Source organism: Drosophila hydei, unplaced genomic scaffold (assembly GCF_003285905.1).
Source record: "Drosophila hydei strain 15085-1641.00,03,60 unplaced genomic scaffold, DhydRS2 tig00000343-arrow-arrow-pilon, whole genome shotgun sequence".
Classification (NCBI taxonomy): Eukaryota; Metazoa; Arthropoda; class Insecta; order Diptera; family Drosophilidae; genus Drosophila; species Drosophila hydei.
Window position 1 is genome coordinate 371,438 of NW_022045713.1, and position 17,443 is coordinate 388,880.

The following is a 17,443-nucleotide window of genomic DNA, read 5'->3' on the forward strand; positions in this document are numbered from 1 at the left end:
CCCTCTGGCTCTGTCCTTCAAATTGCTCCCCCACTAGCTCCCTCTCTCTTTCTAGCTTACTCCTACTCACTTTCACTACCTTTCTCCTTCTCGCTGCCGCTGCCGCTGCTTGTGTCATTTTCGCTCCCTGTCCGCAGTTTCATTTTCAACATTTACGTGATGCGGCTTCCATTTTCATTTTCATTTTGACAATTGCGGTTTGTTTGTTGATTTTTCTATGCGTTGTCGCAGCAAAAAAAAAAAGGAAGGCGGAAAAATAGAAATTTTGTTTTTTTTCCCATTTTGGTGACAGATACAGATGAGGGGAAGTGAGAGCTAGAAGCTCTGCATGTGTTTTGTGTGTGTGGTTTGAGGTTCGGTGTGCGGAAAGAGTCGATAAAAACGAATTATTAAATAGCCTGCGCTCATGCCAATTGTCCAGTTGCCCGTGAATTTGATTCGTGTGTGTTGAGTGCTCGCGCCGCTTATGTCTGAACGGGCACGTTGCTGTCGGCCTCCTGGAGCACGGGTGCTGTCCAGACGCCGCTGCCGCTGCGCGTCTTACGCTGCTGCACGATCCCGTCCATGATGTCCAGCTGCAAGTTGTGTATGCTGCCGCGATGATCGGTGAGCGGTGGACCGCCAATGCCGCTGCCACGACGACTGCCGCTGAAAGGACAAAACCATAAGTCAGATAACTGAATAGGCAAGCATAAGAGCTGGAGTTAATTGGAGAATCACATTTGCTCAGTCTGAGTCAAGTTTTGTCTAAGCTGTTAAGACTTTTCTCTGTTTGCGATGCCAAACTAGTTTTCCTAAGGCGCCCTATATCAGTCCATCTCTATATCCGTATCACGAAATAGCTTCAATAACGAACTGAAGTTATTTCTGCTGATGTCTGGCTATGATCTAGGCTCAGCGCTAAGCAAGCCTCTATGTCTGTGTGACTTAAGACTTAACGCTTGAACCAGTTGAGAATTGCAAAATTGCCTTTCTATTTGTGTAGCTTATGGAAACTATGCACGTATCTCCAAGGCTAACTTCAAAGCACATCTAATCGATATTGATTTCTGAATTGTGCCATTTTCAGCGGGAAAATGAAGTCTAGTTATAGAGCTTGATCTAGGAAATGAAAAGGCAGTATTATTTGTTGCTTATAGCATCGTTATCGGACATTGGGTTGGGTCCTTTCGCAAGCATGCTTATGGCTGGTTACATTGGGCTGGAGCTAAAAAGGTTAAGGCAGCCAGGAAATCAGAAAAATTGTTGCTGGCACAGCACAAAAGCATTGGGCAGCCAGCGGCACAATTCAATTAGGCGTGGGTCAAAGGGCCATGTCCTGCCATGTCCTGTTTGGCATTGCCATCTGTCGGTGGGTCGGCACTCGCAGCGCTAATGGCGCACAAAACTTCCAATTACTGCATAAAGTGGCCTGGCTGTGGCAAATAAAAATGTCATTTACCTGAAGGAGACGGCGGAAATGGACTCGCGCCGATTGCGTCCAAAAAGCGTTGGCGGCACAGCCGATATGGTGACCACGGAGTGACGGCGTCCACCTGCAGTGGGGTTGGTCTTCTGCGAGAGCGTGGCCAAAAACTCAACCTCCTTCGGGCTCAGGCCGCCCGTTTCGCCGCCCACCTCGGACAGCCGGCGCACCTGGCTGGCGGTGATGCCCTCAGTTATTTGAAGCGATGGCAATGAGTGCTTGCGCCGCTGCTGCATATCGGGAAAGGGGCACAGCAGATACGGATTAACCGGCGAGTCCGGCTCCGAGTCATCGCTGTTGGTGCGCTTGGTGGTGCTCGGATCGAAGCCACCAGCAGCACCTTCCAGCTCATCGCCGTCCTCGACGGCATGCGACTCTTCGACAACTATCAGCGGCTCTTGGGTGCTCAGGTTGAACACGGGCGTGAATGAGGAGCGACGCATCTTGGCTGGCCTGTACTCCGACTACGTCTCTGCAACGATACAACAATTCACAATCATCAGCTCAATCAGCAGCCAAAGAACTTTTCAACAAATTAAAATGAGCCGCACAGCTGAGCTCCCTTTCGCTTTGTTCGCGTTGCGCGTGCACAAACTTTGTCCACTTTTTATATATTTTATATACACACACAAACACGCATACGTATACATATACATACATACACATAGATGTGTGTATATGCATATCATCAAGCATATAAATTGATTGTGTGCATTATGTAATATGACAAGCTGAGAGATGGGACCCCTGCAATTTGTTATGTAATATCAACGAAATTTGTGGGCGTTTGTTTGGCTATGAATATGCAAATACGTTGAGTTCTTGGCTCATTGAAAGTTTTGCAATTAAACGAGTTTGAACTTTTTCCCCCGCCTTTTCGATAAGCTGCGACAATCAATTGATGTTGATTTCCTTTATTGATTTTTAGCACAACTTGACATATGCAAAGAAAGTTTATTTTGTAACTAGCTTATAAAGTTTTTCGCAATATTGCTTGGGCCTGTTCTGCTTGCAGTTTAACTTTAATCAAACGATAATTCACTGTAAAATATCGCTTAACAATAACTCTGCAGCATTTAGAGCCAAGCTGTCAATCAGGTATTCACTCAGCCAATTATTCCAGCAATCTATCAGTGCGAATAAGTCGTCTCACAGCACAACAAACACATTGTGTGGTCGGAACTGGCAATTCGAATCGAGCTGTCACATTGTCATATTAGCGGAAGTGCCATAGAGTCGATACGTACTGTGGAGCCAAGTACTTACAGGGTATTGCATCATTAGGAGCGCAGAGAGAGAAAGTTGATCACAGAGAAAGTTGATCATAGGGAACTTTGTCTATGGCTCTAAACATTATAATAAAGCTTCGCTCTTAGTTGACAATCAATTAAAGCCTCGACTGATTGTGCCTGTGATTAGTTTCAATTAGCAGAATGAATACGAACGATTTCTCATACGAAACAAGCCTTTTTTGGGGACAATGGCAAATGCATGTAAGCCAGGGCACAAGAGCGCTTTAAACAGCAAATACTTGCATACTTTTAGGTGCTCAGTCGAACACAGCAGCCAGGACATTACGCATACGCGCAGTAGTCCTCTAAGTGCAGATAACTGATAACTGAGAACTGAGCTAAATATATATATAAATGTTTATATATATATTATATATAAAGTCATCTACTTTTTATTAAGATTGCTTTTATTAAATGACGAAAGCGCTTGGGAAGCGTCTTGCGAGCCCAAAAGCGTTTTCTATCTTACCTTGACAACGAATTTGGGTAGGAAATCGATTGGAAGACATGCGAGACCTTCGAGAAGAACTTTGAAAGTGCTTCATAGTTGAGTGCACTTTTCATTAATATACGAGCACACCCGGCCTACTCGCATCTATAGGGTGCTCGCCAAAGAGTGACACGTGTTGTGATTCCATACTAGTGTACACGCGCCTCTCTCTGCCACTCTGTGTGTGTGTGTGTGTGTGTGTGTGTGTGTGTGTTTGGATGACTATGCCAGCTTAATGTGTCTACTGGGCTTTGCTGCTCTGTTGTGTTTTTCACTGCTGGCGCCAACAGGCCGTCAACTCAATTGATGTTCGCCACACGCACACACACATAGGGTACACCTACACTCTCTGCTGTGTGGAGCAGTTGTGTATTTAGTGCTGACTTATCCATTGCCAAAATGAAAATAATGAGCACTATTAATAGCATCTGACTGTCGATTGGCTCAATTCGAAGCCGGAACAACGCCCTGCACGAGTACGTGAAAAACGTGTCACCTAATCAGCATTAAAGAGCGCAGCTATATAATTAGCTAAGAAGCTGAAGCACACACGAACTGGCACACACACACGCACCGTTACACACGAATCGAAATCAACAAATGAAAACGTGAGTCTCACGTAAATCTCATTTAAATTTCTTTTTGGTGCACACAAAAATCGAAATCCGCAGAGTACGGTTACGTGTGTGTGTATACACACACACGCACACACACATAGACACACTCACAAACAAAGCTGCAAATGTATTGCTTTATGTGTGTGCGCCATAGACTTTGGGTTTATTACCACAGCGCCACAGCGCGAGCGAGAGACAATGGCTGCTGAGCAAGGATATATATAGTGCTAAAGCATTGAATATCCTGTAGCAACTGCAAAAGCGCATGGTTGCTGGATATTTGGATACTCTAACTCTCTCTTTGAGCTTGTAGTCAAGGATTCAAGCCCACCTTAACATTTGAGGCCTTTCAATTTGCACAGCTTGATTTGGTCAGATGTGATTTTCAAATTATATTAGCCCACTTTAAGCAATTAAAGCCAACTGGGCGCAGATGAGTTCGTAGAAATCTACATCATTAGGCTTGATTGCCCTTGGACCCTTGGCTGCCTTATCTGTGTAGCCGCAACACATGTAAGCACATGCGTATGTGTATATAGTGGGATACTAATAGCAAAACATAGCTTTCATATGTGCCGAGTCCCTTTAGGCCATTTAAGCAATTACAATCCCATTAGCTTCAAATGCTGCAGCCGCAAGTCTCTTGGAGACCGCAATTAATTTGAAGGCCATTGCACAAGTTGGAATCATTGAAGCTTCAGCTGGATAAGCTGAGAGCAGCGGATGAAAACTTCAGTATGACAATAACAGTTTTAAGCGAAGTCGCAATGCCACATTAGGTTATCTCGTGGAAAGCAACTCAAATGACATTCACCAAGAGAAACAACACTGCGCACACATTACACTTGGACAGCTGACAAACTTTGTAGGTTCACAAAAGTACTTTAGACTTGACATTTCGATAACACATCGTCAACACTATCAGCGCCATAAATACAAGGGAGAAAGAGAAAGAGATTGACTGGCTACTCAAAACACAAGTCGAATAGCTTAGAGTCTAAAAATATAACCTATTTACAGATACGAGTGCTTCATATGGGAAACAGCTACTCAGCAAACTATAATCTACAAAATGCCCTTCGTCGGGAATGAAGAGGACTACAAATGAAATACATTGTCAACCCCATTGAAGACTCGTCAATGAAACAAAACATTAAGCATTCCGATTCCAATCAACAGCCCAACTTTAGGCAAATTTCATCCGCCGTCAAGTGCTTAGAAATTGTATAATATCACAAGGAAAAACTAAATCAATTCGCTGAAGTCATATCAGTCTGGCACTGTGACAAAAAAAGGCAAAAGATCTAGAAAGCAAACACTGAACAAATATGTTGCCATGAGTTTCTATAAATATCTGAATGTTGTAGAGCAAATGACAGAGGAATCCAAGGTGGACCCTAACAGGAGCTGAGCCGCCCTGCCGACAAATTTGCCTTTCATAACTCATACAGTTTTAAATAAGCCACTATATACTAGACTTCAGTAATTGCATTTGAGTATTTTATGTTTATATTCCACCACTCAAATATAGGAGAGTTCCGCACGTGGCGTATACTTAATATAAAATGTGTTCAATTTCATTTAATAATATTGCAATTAAATTAAAGCTTATGCAAATATATTCAACTGCAAAAATGTAGATTCCACGAAAAGAAAACTAAAATTAATTAAAATACTAAAAGAGAGTTTGGCACATGGCGTATACTTAATGTAAAATATATTAAATTTCGCAAATAATATTGAAATTAAGTTAATGCAAATATATTCAACGATAAAAACTTTGATTCCACGAAAAGAAAACTTTTATTAATTAAAATACTAAGAGAGAGTTCAGCACATGGCGTATACTTGATATAAAATGTATTCAATTTCATACACAATAATTAAATTAGAAAATTCACTCCCCACTAGAAAGTTCATAGTTCATCTGGCATACTTTGTGCAGCTCAATGTAGTTATTAAATTATGTATGACCGAAGCGAATTAGCAGCTGTAATTCGCTTCTTTGATGTTAAATCGCGCAATGTATTTTAAATATATAAATAAATATGTATGTATATATATGTGTGTATTTATTTCTATCTTTATATATATTTGTTTATTTAAATGTAATTTGAATACAGCAAAAAAAGACTTTTGTATTTATTTATATAGAGACTTTTTTATGTATTTAAATGACATTAAAATATACACAAAGCCAGCCACGGGAGCTGAAAGCGCCTGAAATTTTAACCAAACAAACTGCCGTCGTGCGGCCGATTCCGATTCTTCTTTTTGTGTTTGCGGCTTGAGACAACACTCCCCGAGCGGCCACGCCCCGTGCCGCCCTGATACGCCCAGTTCTTTTTTTAATCCCATACCGCAGCGTCGACTGTCGACGGCATGTTTACTTGACGGGTTGGCAGCAGTGGCTGCGGCAGCGGCAGCGGCAGTGGCAGTGGCAGCGGCAGCGGCAGCGGCGCCATTTGAATTTCACTCTAACATTTAAATTTGATTTATCTGAAAACGAGAGAACAACACGCACAACGACAACAGCAGCAACAACAACAATAGCAACGAGAGCTAAAATGCAAACGCAATCAGCTTCCAAATGGTTTAATTAAACAACGGTCCCACGCAAAACCCCAAAATGTGCCCATATAAAGGCGTGTCGGAAGCACCTTCCTCGCTGCCTCGGCGTTTCCTCCCCTGCCTCTACAGCTCATTTTTATTTTTTTCTTTTTGCAAATAAGTGGCACGACGATGGGGCCTTAGGGCAACAGGGTCAATCAGCCATGCCGCAGCCAGTCTATTTATCTACTCGTCAGCTAGTCTATGTTGACTCTTTCCCCCTCTCTCTGTCTCCCTCTCTCTCGCTCGCCCTGTCCGTTCTGTGTCCAAATGTATATCAATTAAATGTATTATTACATTCGTCTATTTACTTTCAATTGAACTGCAAACAAAGTAGCGTGAGTGTGTTAAAGCTTGGTAAACAAACTTGTTAATGACAAAAAAATCGCCTTTTTTTAGCAGCAATGTGCGAAATAGGAAAATAATTCAGGGCAAATAATTAATATTTATTATTTACATTAATCCATTAGCCCACCCATATGAAAAGTAATAAAGCAAGCAGATAAAAGCAGAAAATCATTATACTGACCAACTGGGGTTACGAAGGTTATTAATAACAGTAAAATTTGCATTCTTAACTTTTTATTTTAATTTCCTCTTTCTCGCTCCTAATCTATCTAATCTAATCTCAACCTATCTTATATTGCTTCTTATAACTTCTACCTTCGCTTGCTCCTCCACCTTCTCTCTGTCTAGTTATCACACTCTCTCTTTCTGCATTTATAGTATCTTTTCTCTCTACATTTGTTTTCCTGCTTCTGCATCTTTCACTCAATATCTATTCATATTCGTCTCTGTCTTTCTCTTGTTGTCCTTATCTCTCTCACTGTCTCTCTTACTTTCTCAGATTGCATCTCTTTTTGTCTTTTCTTTTTCCATTTTGTTTTCTTTCTCTCCCTTTTCTTTTCTATGTTACGCTGTTTTTCTTTCTCTCTCTCTCTGTCTTTCTCTCTCTTTCACTCTATCTCTCTGTCACTGTCTCTCAACCGTTCTCTTTGTGTCTCATTTTTAAGCTTGTCATCTGTTTCTCTCTCTTTCTTTCTCTCACTATCTTGCTTCATCCATCTGTCTCTCTCTCTTTCTCTATCTCTCTCTCTCTTTATCTATCTGTCTTTCTCACTGGGCTCTCTTTAACTCTCTCCCTTTTTTACTCCCCTCTCACTCTCTTTTTTCTCGTCCTCTCTTATTCTCCCCTCTCTATTTCTTCACCTTTCTCCCCTGTCTCTGTCTCTCTCTCACTCTCTGTCGCACATCGTTTAACGTTTCTTATTGTGTGGCCATTGGTGTGATATAAGTTATTTATATTGATTGTGAGGCAATTTCTAACAATATTTGTTGTAATAACTTAGAGAGGAGTCTTCAATATTTGGCATGTGATAAATGGTGGCTCTCATAGAGCATTTTATTCCTTTGCACCAGTTTGGCCAGTCGAGTGGAGCCGCAAATGCGTAGCTATAACTAATGTGAAACTGTGAACAGTATTGAGCATCAGGCAATATGAAGAACAACAACGAGAACAACAACAATAACAATAAAGTTAAGGATTTCAACATTATTGAGATAAATGACAAATTTTGCTCCAAATAAATAATGAAAGCCCAAATGTAGGCAATGACAGCAGACGCGATGTAGTCGACGCATAAACAAACGGCCAAGGACAGTAAAAAAGACTCGTAGTATGTGCCTGAGTGTGTGTGTGTGTGTGCAACAAGCAGCACAAACAAGAGAAATGTTTGTAAATACATGACATAAACAAGGCCATGAATTTGACTATAAATCCAAATTGAATGACAGTCTCAAATCGAAAATTATTTGTGGCGCGTCCTCTGAAGCAGATAAAGGTAAATGCCCCTTAACAAATTTCATCTACAGCAATTGGAATAAGTGCGACTTCATTCAATTTTAATTTGTATTTGAATAAAAATATCTCTAAAGAGATATGTAAATAAAATATATATATATTTATATTTACACTTATATATATATATATATATGTAGCTTATATTCAACTTCAAGCCGATAGTCCAGCCCATGTAGCCTGCACAGATGTTTAAGGCTCTGCAAACGTACTTATGCACACAAGAGAGTTTAAATGAAACTCGTGTGTATTGTGTGTATTATTGCACGTGAAGTCACGTGGGACATCTGTTAGTTGTCTAATTATACTAGACCTAGTGCATGTCTTTTAGTTTGCCATAAAAGCTTGTATTATGGGAATACGTTTGCAGTATCTTTATCCCTCTCTCATTCTTCTTTCTGCTTCTTTTTCTAGCATAGCTTTGCTCTGACAGTTTCTCTAAATGAGTTATTTTTCTCTCTCCCCATCTCTCTCCCCTGCCCCTCCGCCCATCAATCCCTTAATCTCTCTGTCTCTCATCTCAGCTCTCACTTTCTCTTTTCTGAATTTTCTGTATTTCTCTTCAGCTCTCTCTCTCCGTATCTCTCTCTATTCAACTCTCTCACTCATAGTCCTTGTTTCACTTTCTCTATCTCTAAATTTTCGCCTTTCTGTCACCTCCCTCTCTCTGACTTTATCTGTCACTCTGTTCTCTCATTCGTCTCTCTCTCTCATCTCTTACTCCCTCTCTACCATTCTCTCTCTCTCACACTCACTCTTCATCTATCTCTTTTTTTACTCTGTCTCTCTCTCTATCTCTCTTTTTGCCCATCTCATCTCTCTTTTTCTGTGACCTCTCTCTCTCTGTGTTCTGTTATGTCTCTCTCTCTCTCTCTCTCTGCCTCTATCTTAGCCTTCCTCTCTCTCTGTTTATTGCTGTTTCATTCCTCCCTTCATCTTTGCTTGGATTTCTCATTGATTTTCTTCATTCCCTCTAGCTTCTTCACTTTTGCTTTCCAGCTTTTCCAATTGAAGGACTTCAAATAATTAACATCTAGCTACCCATATCGTAGCGCTATTAATAGAAATTCTGTAATTTGCTGATCTTGCGCTAAATGTAACAACATTTGTCACGTCTTGTTTCCTGGGTGGAAACATTTGGGAATTACTTCAAGAGTGTCCACATACATATACGTGTAAGTGTATGTGTATTTGTAAATAAGTGATGGCGCAATGATTCTGCGTGATTGTCGGCACGTGATTGAGCTACAAATGGCTCCAGAGTTGAGTGGGAGGCTAAGCGCTTATGTATGTGCCTATACATATGTATATACATATATATAAATATATATAAAGTGTATGTCTGTGTGCATATATTTGGTTTATTCGTTATGGGCCTCAACAAGCGTCGCAAGGAGCGAAGGCGACATATTCATCACACATTTGTCGAGGTCAACTCAGGGTCCCTTTTCAAGTGCGCTGTCAGCAAATGTATTGTGACAAAGCTGATAAAAAGTAGGCGTTGACTGACTAAATGATACCCTGCAAGCCCATCACGTATTGGGGAATGCTAAATTTCCTGGGTTCAGCACCTAAGCACAACAGCTTCAACATGAGAAAGGATGCAATGCAGAATGTTTTATCAAATTATAAGAGTTGTTAGGAGCAATTGTGAGCTTTGATCAGAGTAGCTAGAGCTAATCCGTTAGTAGTTGATGCTTATGGAAGCTTAGTTGGTGCAGCTTGCAACAGAAGAGAGAACTATTTGGCAACAGACAGACGCTACCTTATTGACCCAGATCAATGTAAACTCTATATCAAGTTGGTGCCTTTGTGGAGTATGGCGTTTGTCCCAATAATGAAAATACTTTGCACAAGGGTATGGAAAAGGGCTTACAGTTCACAGAGCTTTGAGTGGCAACAGTAGAAAATCTGTTGAGCTGAAATTTTATTGATTCGAATTGCAGTCGTCGCTCGAAAATGTCAAATGTTTTCCAAAAATGAACTGGAATTGAGTGGGAGCAATAAATAAGCTGGGACATTGGCAATTTGAAAGTCATCAAAGGGGGAAACGGCAACCACATTAAGTGAAGACCCCTCGGTGCTCAATCGGTCCGCGCCGGTCCGGAAGTGCTTTGCTCGTAAAGTCGAGCTCGGAATGGGATATAACTAAGGAGCCAATCGCAGCTCGGCAGCTTAGAGGCAGAGCTCAACCTGTCGACAACTGTCGGGCAACTAGTTGGGACCGGACGTTGTCCGCCCAAGCGTGCACATCCGGAGGGGTGAGATGGAAGCAGAGCACGAGACAAAGGGGTAGGGAGGCTGAGCGGGCGTTGGCGGAGCAAGGGTTAGCACATCTAACGGGCTTTGTATCTTGCCTGACGCTCCACTTAAAACCATAGATTAGTCAAACTTTCTTCTTGTATGAGCGTTGGTAATGAGTTAAGAGGCAACTCGTACTCAATCACTGACGGACCGACTGAATAACTGATTGATTGACTGATTGACTGACTGACTGACTGGCTGGCTGGCTGACTGACTGACTGGTCTCACTCGTTTTATGACTGCAAGCTTAACGCTGCGAGTGCTCAAAGTTTTTCATTTATCTCTTAGTGCCCGGTGCAGCTTTTTGTAGCTGTTGTTGCAGCTGTCGCCATTGTTATTGTGCCAGGCATTGTTATTGTTACTATTGTTGCTTTTAATTATGTTAACGGTGTGGCAGAGAGCGCGGTGGAGGGGGAGGGCTAGAGGAGCTGACAGCTGCAGATTTAGTTTGTTAAAGTTGTTCAAGCAAAATAAACTCGTTAAGAAAAATTTAGCAGGACGAAAGAACACAAAATCATTTTTTGTAGCTGCTGCTAATCGATAAGTTGAATAAATGAATACACCAACTTTTCAATTAAATCAATTTGAATTGAGCAGAATATATTAACCCATTCAGCAGTCTACACAAATTTCAAATGCCATTAATATAACAAAATGAATTTCTGAAGGAACTTGCCATGACTGGTAAATGCGCTGGCTGAAAACTTAAATGGAGAGAAAAGCATTAAAGGTGAAGTGAAGGCAGGGCAGCACCTCAATTGAAACGAAACAGACTTAAGTCAATTTGTGAATAGACAAACTGTTTGTCTGGGCCCAATCTAGAGCAGCGTTTGAACTGATTTGACAAGTTTGGTTTAATCTGCAGCGAATTGAAACTGATTTGCCCTAAACTCATCATTATTATAACGACTGCTTCAACTGCTACTCGTAGAAAATTTGATTCCATTTTTGGGTAAAGCATTTGATTTTATTTGTTTTGCTTGCGCTGGCAGTTTTTACAATTCCTGCACTGCCTGCGACTTTGACATTATGTTGGCTCGAGTTCCATTTGAGTAAATTTGGGCAAATCAGCTCGTAAATATCGCTACATTGGTTCATACTCTAACAGCGAGTGGCACATGCCGTTGCTCATGCAGCGTGTTGCACGATAAAAAGTTGAGCAAAAGTTTTACAACTTTGATTGTTAGACAGATGCAAGCATTGCTTTGAGGAAGATGTATGTCGCAGAGGGTATCACGTATGCAGCACCTCTCAAGTAGTTGACCTTCCCTTTTTGGGTTTCTTTGTATTGCTCGTTTTTGCAACCCATATAAATCTTATTTGCTTGTCTTAATTTACCTAATGCCAAAATAATCCGACTGTCATTTGGAGCGCACAGCTTTTTGGCCTGACGGATTGCATGGCCCAACCCCAGATCCCTCAGAACCCCCAAAACCCCCAGAACCCCTCTGGCTTTAAGTGTTATATTGTGTTAAGCCGGTTAGAAGCAGAAAAAAGGGCACAGCTTTCGTGTCCCTCCACGGGTCATAAAATATCGTGACTGCAAATTGCGCCTTCAATTTGACTCGCAATTCGTGTGGATAAACACGCCTCGCCCTCAGTCCGTCTCGCTGTGTGCAAAGCTGTCATCGAGCAAAGCTGGCAGCTATCTATAAGTTTCTTCCTCACTATCCTTTAGATCCAGAGCGATAGAGGATTTATTGTACTTCAGCTAGTCAATGCAACAGGTGCAGTCGAGTTACTGAATCAATTGAAGATTTTTCTTTGTATGTGAGGAAAAATCGATGGAAAATTTCCCAAAAAATCTAGAAAGTTATACAAAGAGTGAATGAAAGTGCTTCCAAAAGATATTCATACATATTGCAATACATATTTTTAGTAACTCTTTCATCTTCATGGCACATTTCATATTTAGTTTCTCAGAAAAATAGGGAATCAAATTAACTGACGCATGGATTGATACTGACTGATCTATGCATTATGAGATGCGTGACAAAACGACGTCAACCTCTCCAGGAATATTTCTTATATAATGATGAAGCTAAGCCTCCCTGAACCTCTTTGTTCACATGCGATATTGAATCGGTCACGTTGACAACTCGAGCTAGGAAGTCATGAATGAAGGTAAGCATTTAGCATGCCCTGTTCGCAATGTAAAACGAGCATATTAGCTTCGTATATCAGTTTTGTATCGTATTTAAAGACGTTCGAGTTCAATCAAGGTTCTTCTCCATCATCTGAGTCAATAACTGCGCAAAGAGCATTGATTAGTCATCTCACATTACTTCACACTGCACGAAATTAACTTGAGCCTTAGGCCTCAAATAACGTTTAAGTGAAATTAATAAACAAATGAAATGAAGTTAATAGCATTGTTTATATCATGAACGACATTTATATAATTAAGTCTCATAATTTAAAGTGTATATTGTGATTTAAAGGCAACGTGATCTAAGCTCTAGTCTTACCTATGCGTAGGCAGAGCATCTGACAGTCGTGCAATGCCAGCTGCTGCCACATACTAAATGCTTATGTAAATATGTTTTAACATACGGGTATGTACACTCTCACACATATATATATATATATATATATATATACATATACATGTCTATATATGGATATTTGTATATATAGAAATGTAGGTCCCTAAGCCATTTTTGTGGCTGCTCCTTTTATTGATTTTTGCTGAGTTACCGCCAAAGGCAGCCGCAACAGCAGCAGTAACTTTGTTGTTGATTATGCTGTTGTTACTGCCGCTGCCGCTGCTGCTGCTACTCTTCTTCTTATTCTTGTTCTTGTTCTTGTTGTTGTCATCATAATAATCATCGTAACTGGCGTCGCCATCGGTGCTCGTCAGCCTAATCCCGGCCAGAGCCGAACATGCGTGGCCGTCGACGCTATTGCAAATTGTGTAACAAAATATATTGATATCCTCAAAGTGAATATTAATTTCAATTTGAATTGAGATTTCGTTTTCAATTGTAAATGCAAAAAAGCCTTCAAGTGTCGCACCTAACCCACAGACCCCTGCCCCTTTGCCAGCAAACCTCTTCCGCCCTCTGACCCAAGGGCAGTGCTTCTGCCATTTTGTTTTCGTTTTTCCTTCTGTTTTTTTGTGTGTGTTTCTTTATGTGTGTGTGTGTGTGAGTGAACTCCTAACTGAATCTGTGCTGCGTTCATTTCATTTCCATTTTTGGTATGCTTAGCACATTTAATTTGTATAGCAGGCTGGCTGGCTGGCTGGTTGACTGGTTGGCTGGCGGGGGTGACGCGGCCTGGCTGCGCACCTTTCAAAAGCAGGAAATTGCTTAAATTGAATTCAGTGATTTCCGTTTTCTGGGTCCTTCAGTTCGCTGCTGCGGCTCAGTCCAAGCTGGACTAATGGCCCACTAAATCAGTTCAGTTTTGTTCGTCCACAGTTATAGCTCGCATTTGCACTGTTTGTCTACGGCCAGGCATTTTCGAGCGTTTTTTTCTTCTGCTTTTCAGCTTCCGCGATTCCTGATACGCCACTAGAAGTGCAATTTAATGGATTTTCCGTTGTAGATAAGAGAAAAAATTTGAATGACAACTACCGCTCGGTCTTTTTCGTTTTATTTTCTGGGCTCTACATTCATCAGATCGTCCACATCTCCCCAATTCTCATGCAAATTGTCTGTGCTCGATGATTAGTTTGCCGCCAGCGCAGCAAATTTGATTAAAATGCATTTCATTTGCGCCCACACACATTTCAATAGGCGCCAAGCAACGACGAACAAGTCCCAAGCACTAGCAGCAACCGCACAAACCGCATCTTTTCACACCCACACTCACACACACACTCATAGGAAATGATGGCGTAATGGCAATGCGGCGTATACTTCACGGCTCAATCTAAGCATATATGTAAACAGGCGAAAAGGTCTATTCGTAGCCTGACTCTTGGGTATGGAGAGCATTTGTTGTCATACACCAAGTGAGATTATTTACTTTGTGCAATGTACATCCGTCTACCTCTGACATTTACCCTACTTAGTCGCGCATAGACCCGCTGGCTGTTATCAAGCTACATAAAAACTATTCAGAAAACCAATATCTCACGCCAATAAATGACATATAAGCCTTGATATGAGAGCTGATCTCAAAATAGTATTCATTCGGTAATAATACATCCTTGAAATTGGTTTTTGTAAAATATTTCGATTCGTTTTTGAATGCCTCACTTAGAAGTCATAGAAAGTTTAGAATGGCTTACATATATTATTGAAATTTGTTTTAACTATGATTTTTATTGAATTAACTTCACAATATTATATTCAAGACTATTTAAAAATCAAAAATAAAATATTCAGATATAATATATATATATGCATATAATTGCTAGATATGCTCAAATAACTCTAATTGCCGATATGCAATTTTATTTGAAAATGTTTAAAGTTATCGGAAAAAGTTTTAACATTGCAAGTCTCCGAGATCGAAGCATTCACAGAGAGACAAAAGAAGCATAAGCCCTAATTGATTCGTCTGTTCACGCTGAATTGAAATGTCTATAGCCTAAAAGGTCAGCCACGCCAGCTTCTGGCTATTGCAATTCGATTCCTAATATACTAGCTACTACAATGCATCTTGTATAATATTAATTAAGTACTTTGTTGCCTGACTTAATGAGTCTTACGTTTTTCGCTCTACGATTTTACTTATCAATTTTCTCTTGTGCAGTTGTTGGAAAGACAGACTCAAGGGGGATGAACACGTAATCAGAATTGACGCACAAAATGCCTTAATTAAGATAAGATTCTGTGTTGCCTTTGAGCACTCTCGTCAGAAGCCAACTGCAACAAATAAGCAGTCATTTTGCTAATTGGCTTTCCTCTGCTGCATTGCATTGCATTGAACATTATCCTGGCTGTCTGCTTTCGCATTATTATAACAACAATAGATTGGCTGAGCACAGTGAAGTGCTGTCGAGCTCTATTAATAATATGATATGCACTGAAACTCGATTGTTATCATATAACAATTAACCGTAATTGACTTTCATGTTCTCGAGGGCAATTATTGTATAGTTTTACATCGTTTGCTGTAAGCAGTAAGCAATAAGCAGGGAGCAGTCAGCAGCGAGCAGTGAGCAGCATGTCGCATCTTCAGTTTCCTTGCCCGCAGAGCAGCCTTGTTGCCGTTGTCGCTGGCTTGCTCGGCGAGCGCACGAAAAGCCATCCAAGGACATCTACATATATTTTTGCGAAGCGGAAGCAGAGTCGCTGCCGGCAGCGAAGCGGCAGCATTGGTGGCGTTGGCGACACATCGTTATCCCTAATGCTAGATGGCTTGGATAAAAGCTTAATAAATATTGTGAGCCCGACTCGAAGCAGTACACAGACTCTGGCAAAGGCGGAGGCAGTTACCCAAAAGTTGTCAGCGCTCATTTGTTGGCCTTGCTTATGTGTGTGTGTGTGTGTGTGTGTGTGTGTCTGTGTGTGTTTACTTGCCTCTGAAGATTAAATGGGATGCCTTTCTGTTGAGGCAGCGCGAATACGCAGCAGACAAGAGCCAGGAAAATGAAATCCTTTCAATTTCGATCGCTAAGATGCAAAAGTTTAGACTTTACGTATGTGCACATCAGGCACTAAAACGAGATATATATATATATATATGTATCTATATACTAAGTACATATATATATTCAGCAGCATTTGCTGAACTCCTTGTACCAAAGGAACAATATGGATTCGCCCCAAGTCAACCCATATTTTGGTTTATTTATTATCAAAAATAGTTAACAATAATTGTTGTAGACGTAGAAAACAGCTAAAGTCGAGCCTTAAACAAGAGTTCTTAGCCGTGAGCTTTTCATGCTAGCATAGCAGCTGCCTCTGATATTTTAATAAAAATAATTTCGCTTAATTATTTTTGTTTGTTTCATTGGGCGCATTCTCTGGCAGGCGGCAAAAACTTTTACTCTAACTTCTGGCCGTAAACTCAATAACCCTGAAACAAATAAATAATAAAAAATAAAGAAAAAATAAAAAATGAAAACAAGTCCGAAAAGCAAAACACCAAAGCGGCAATTTGGCAATTTTCATATGCAAATAATGTGGCAACGCAGCTCGCAAAGTTTGTCTAAGACGACGAGTGGGAGGCAGCAGCAACAACTGAGACGGGAACAATAACATTAAAATGCAAATCAAAGCGACCGCAGGTGGTTTTTAATAAATAAAAAACGTAAAATGTTTTAAGCCCAGTTGAAGAGGCAATCAAACAAACGGTCAGCGAGCTGGCTGACTGAATGCCTCGCATGATGCATGATAAAATGTTAGAACTTTTGCCTTAACATTAATTTATGATTCTTCATACATTCTCTACCTTAAGTCTATTGAAATTGGTCAAATGTGCAAGCCACAAGAAAGTGTTCTTCATTTGAGACCGATCTAGATAGAAAAGAAAATTGTATTTAGATTGAAAAGTATCTTCATTAAATAGATTCATAGGTTGTCAAGTTAAGCAATCTTTATGCAACTTTATGTATCACTTTGATTTAAAATAAATGATATTCCTTAAAAGACTAACAACTTTTAGCTAGCATAAATGCTTTATTTAAAAACTTATTTATCAGCTGAAAATTTATAGTTGAGTCTGGCTTGACATTTTATTATAAATAGACTTACAGCAGAGGACTTATTGCAAGTTGTTAAAGTGTTCATCAAAATAATTTTTCTGTTCGTCAAACTCATGGTGGACTTTACTGATCTTATGGTTCTTATTTATTTTTTTTTTTTTTATTTATCAAAATAAAGTTCATTTTTGTTTGAATGCTTATATTAA

At 40.4% G+C, this 17,443-nt stretch overlaps 1 protein-coding gene across 1 annotated transcript in view; it reads right to left on the minus strand.

Annotated features, from left to right (window-relative positions):
- Positions 1 to 226: 226 nt before the first annotated feature.
- The window catches only part of LOC111596556, a 51,763-nt gene continuing 34,546 nt past the window's right edge, over positions 227 to 17,443 (minus strand). The window contains exons 2-3 of the mRNA XM_023310829.2: positions 1,442 to 1,937; positions 227 to 648 (exon numbers count right to left, since the gene is read on the minus strand). Coding sequence (XP_023166597.1) covers positions 465 to 648; positions 1,442 to 1,908 — 651 coding nt within the window. The 5' untranslated portion in view covers positions 1,909 to 1,937 and the 3' untranslated portion in view covers positions 227 to 464. The remainder of the gene's footprint in view (positions 649 to 1,441; positions 1,938 to 17,443) is intronic.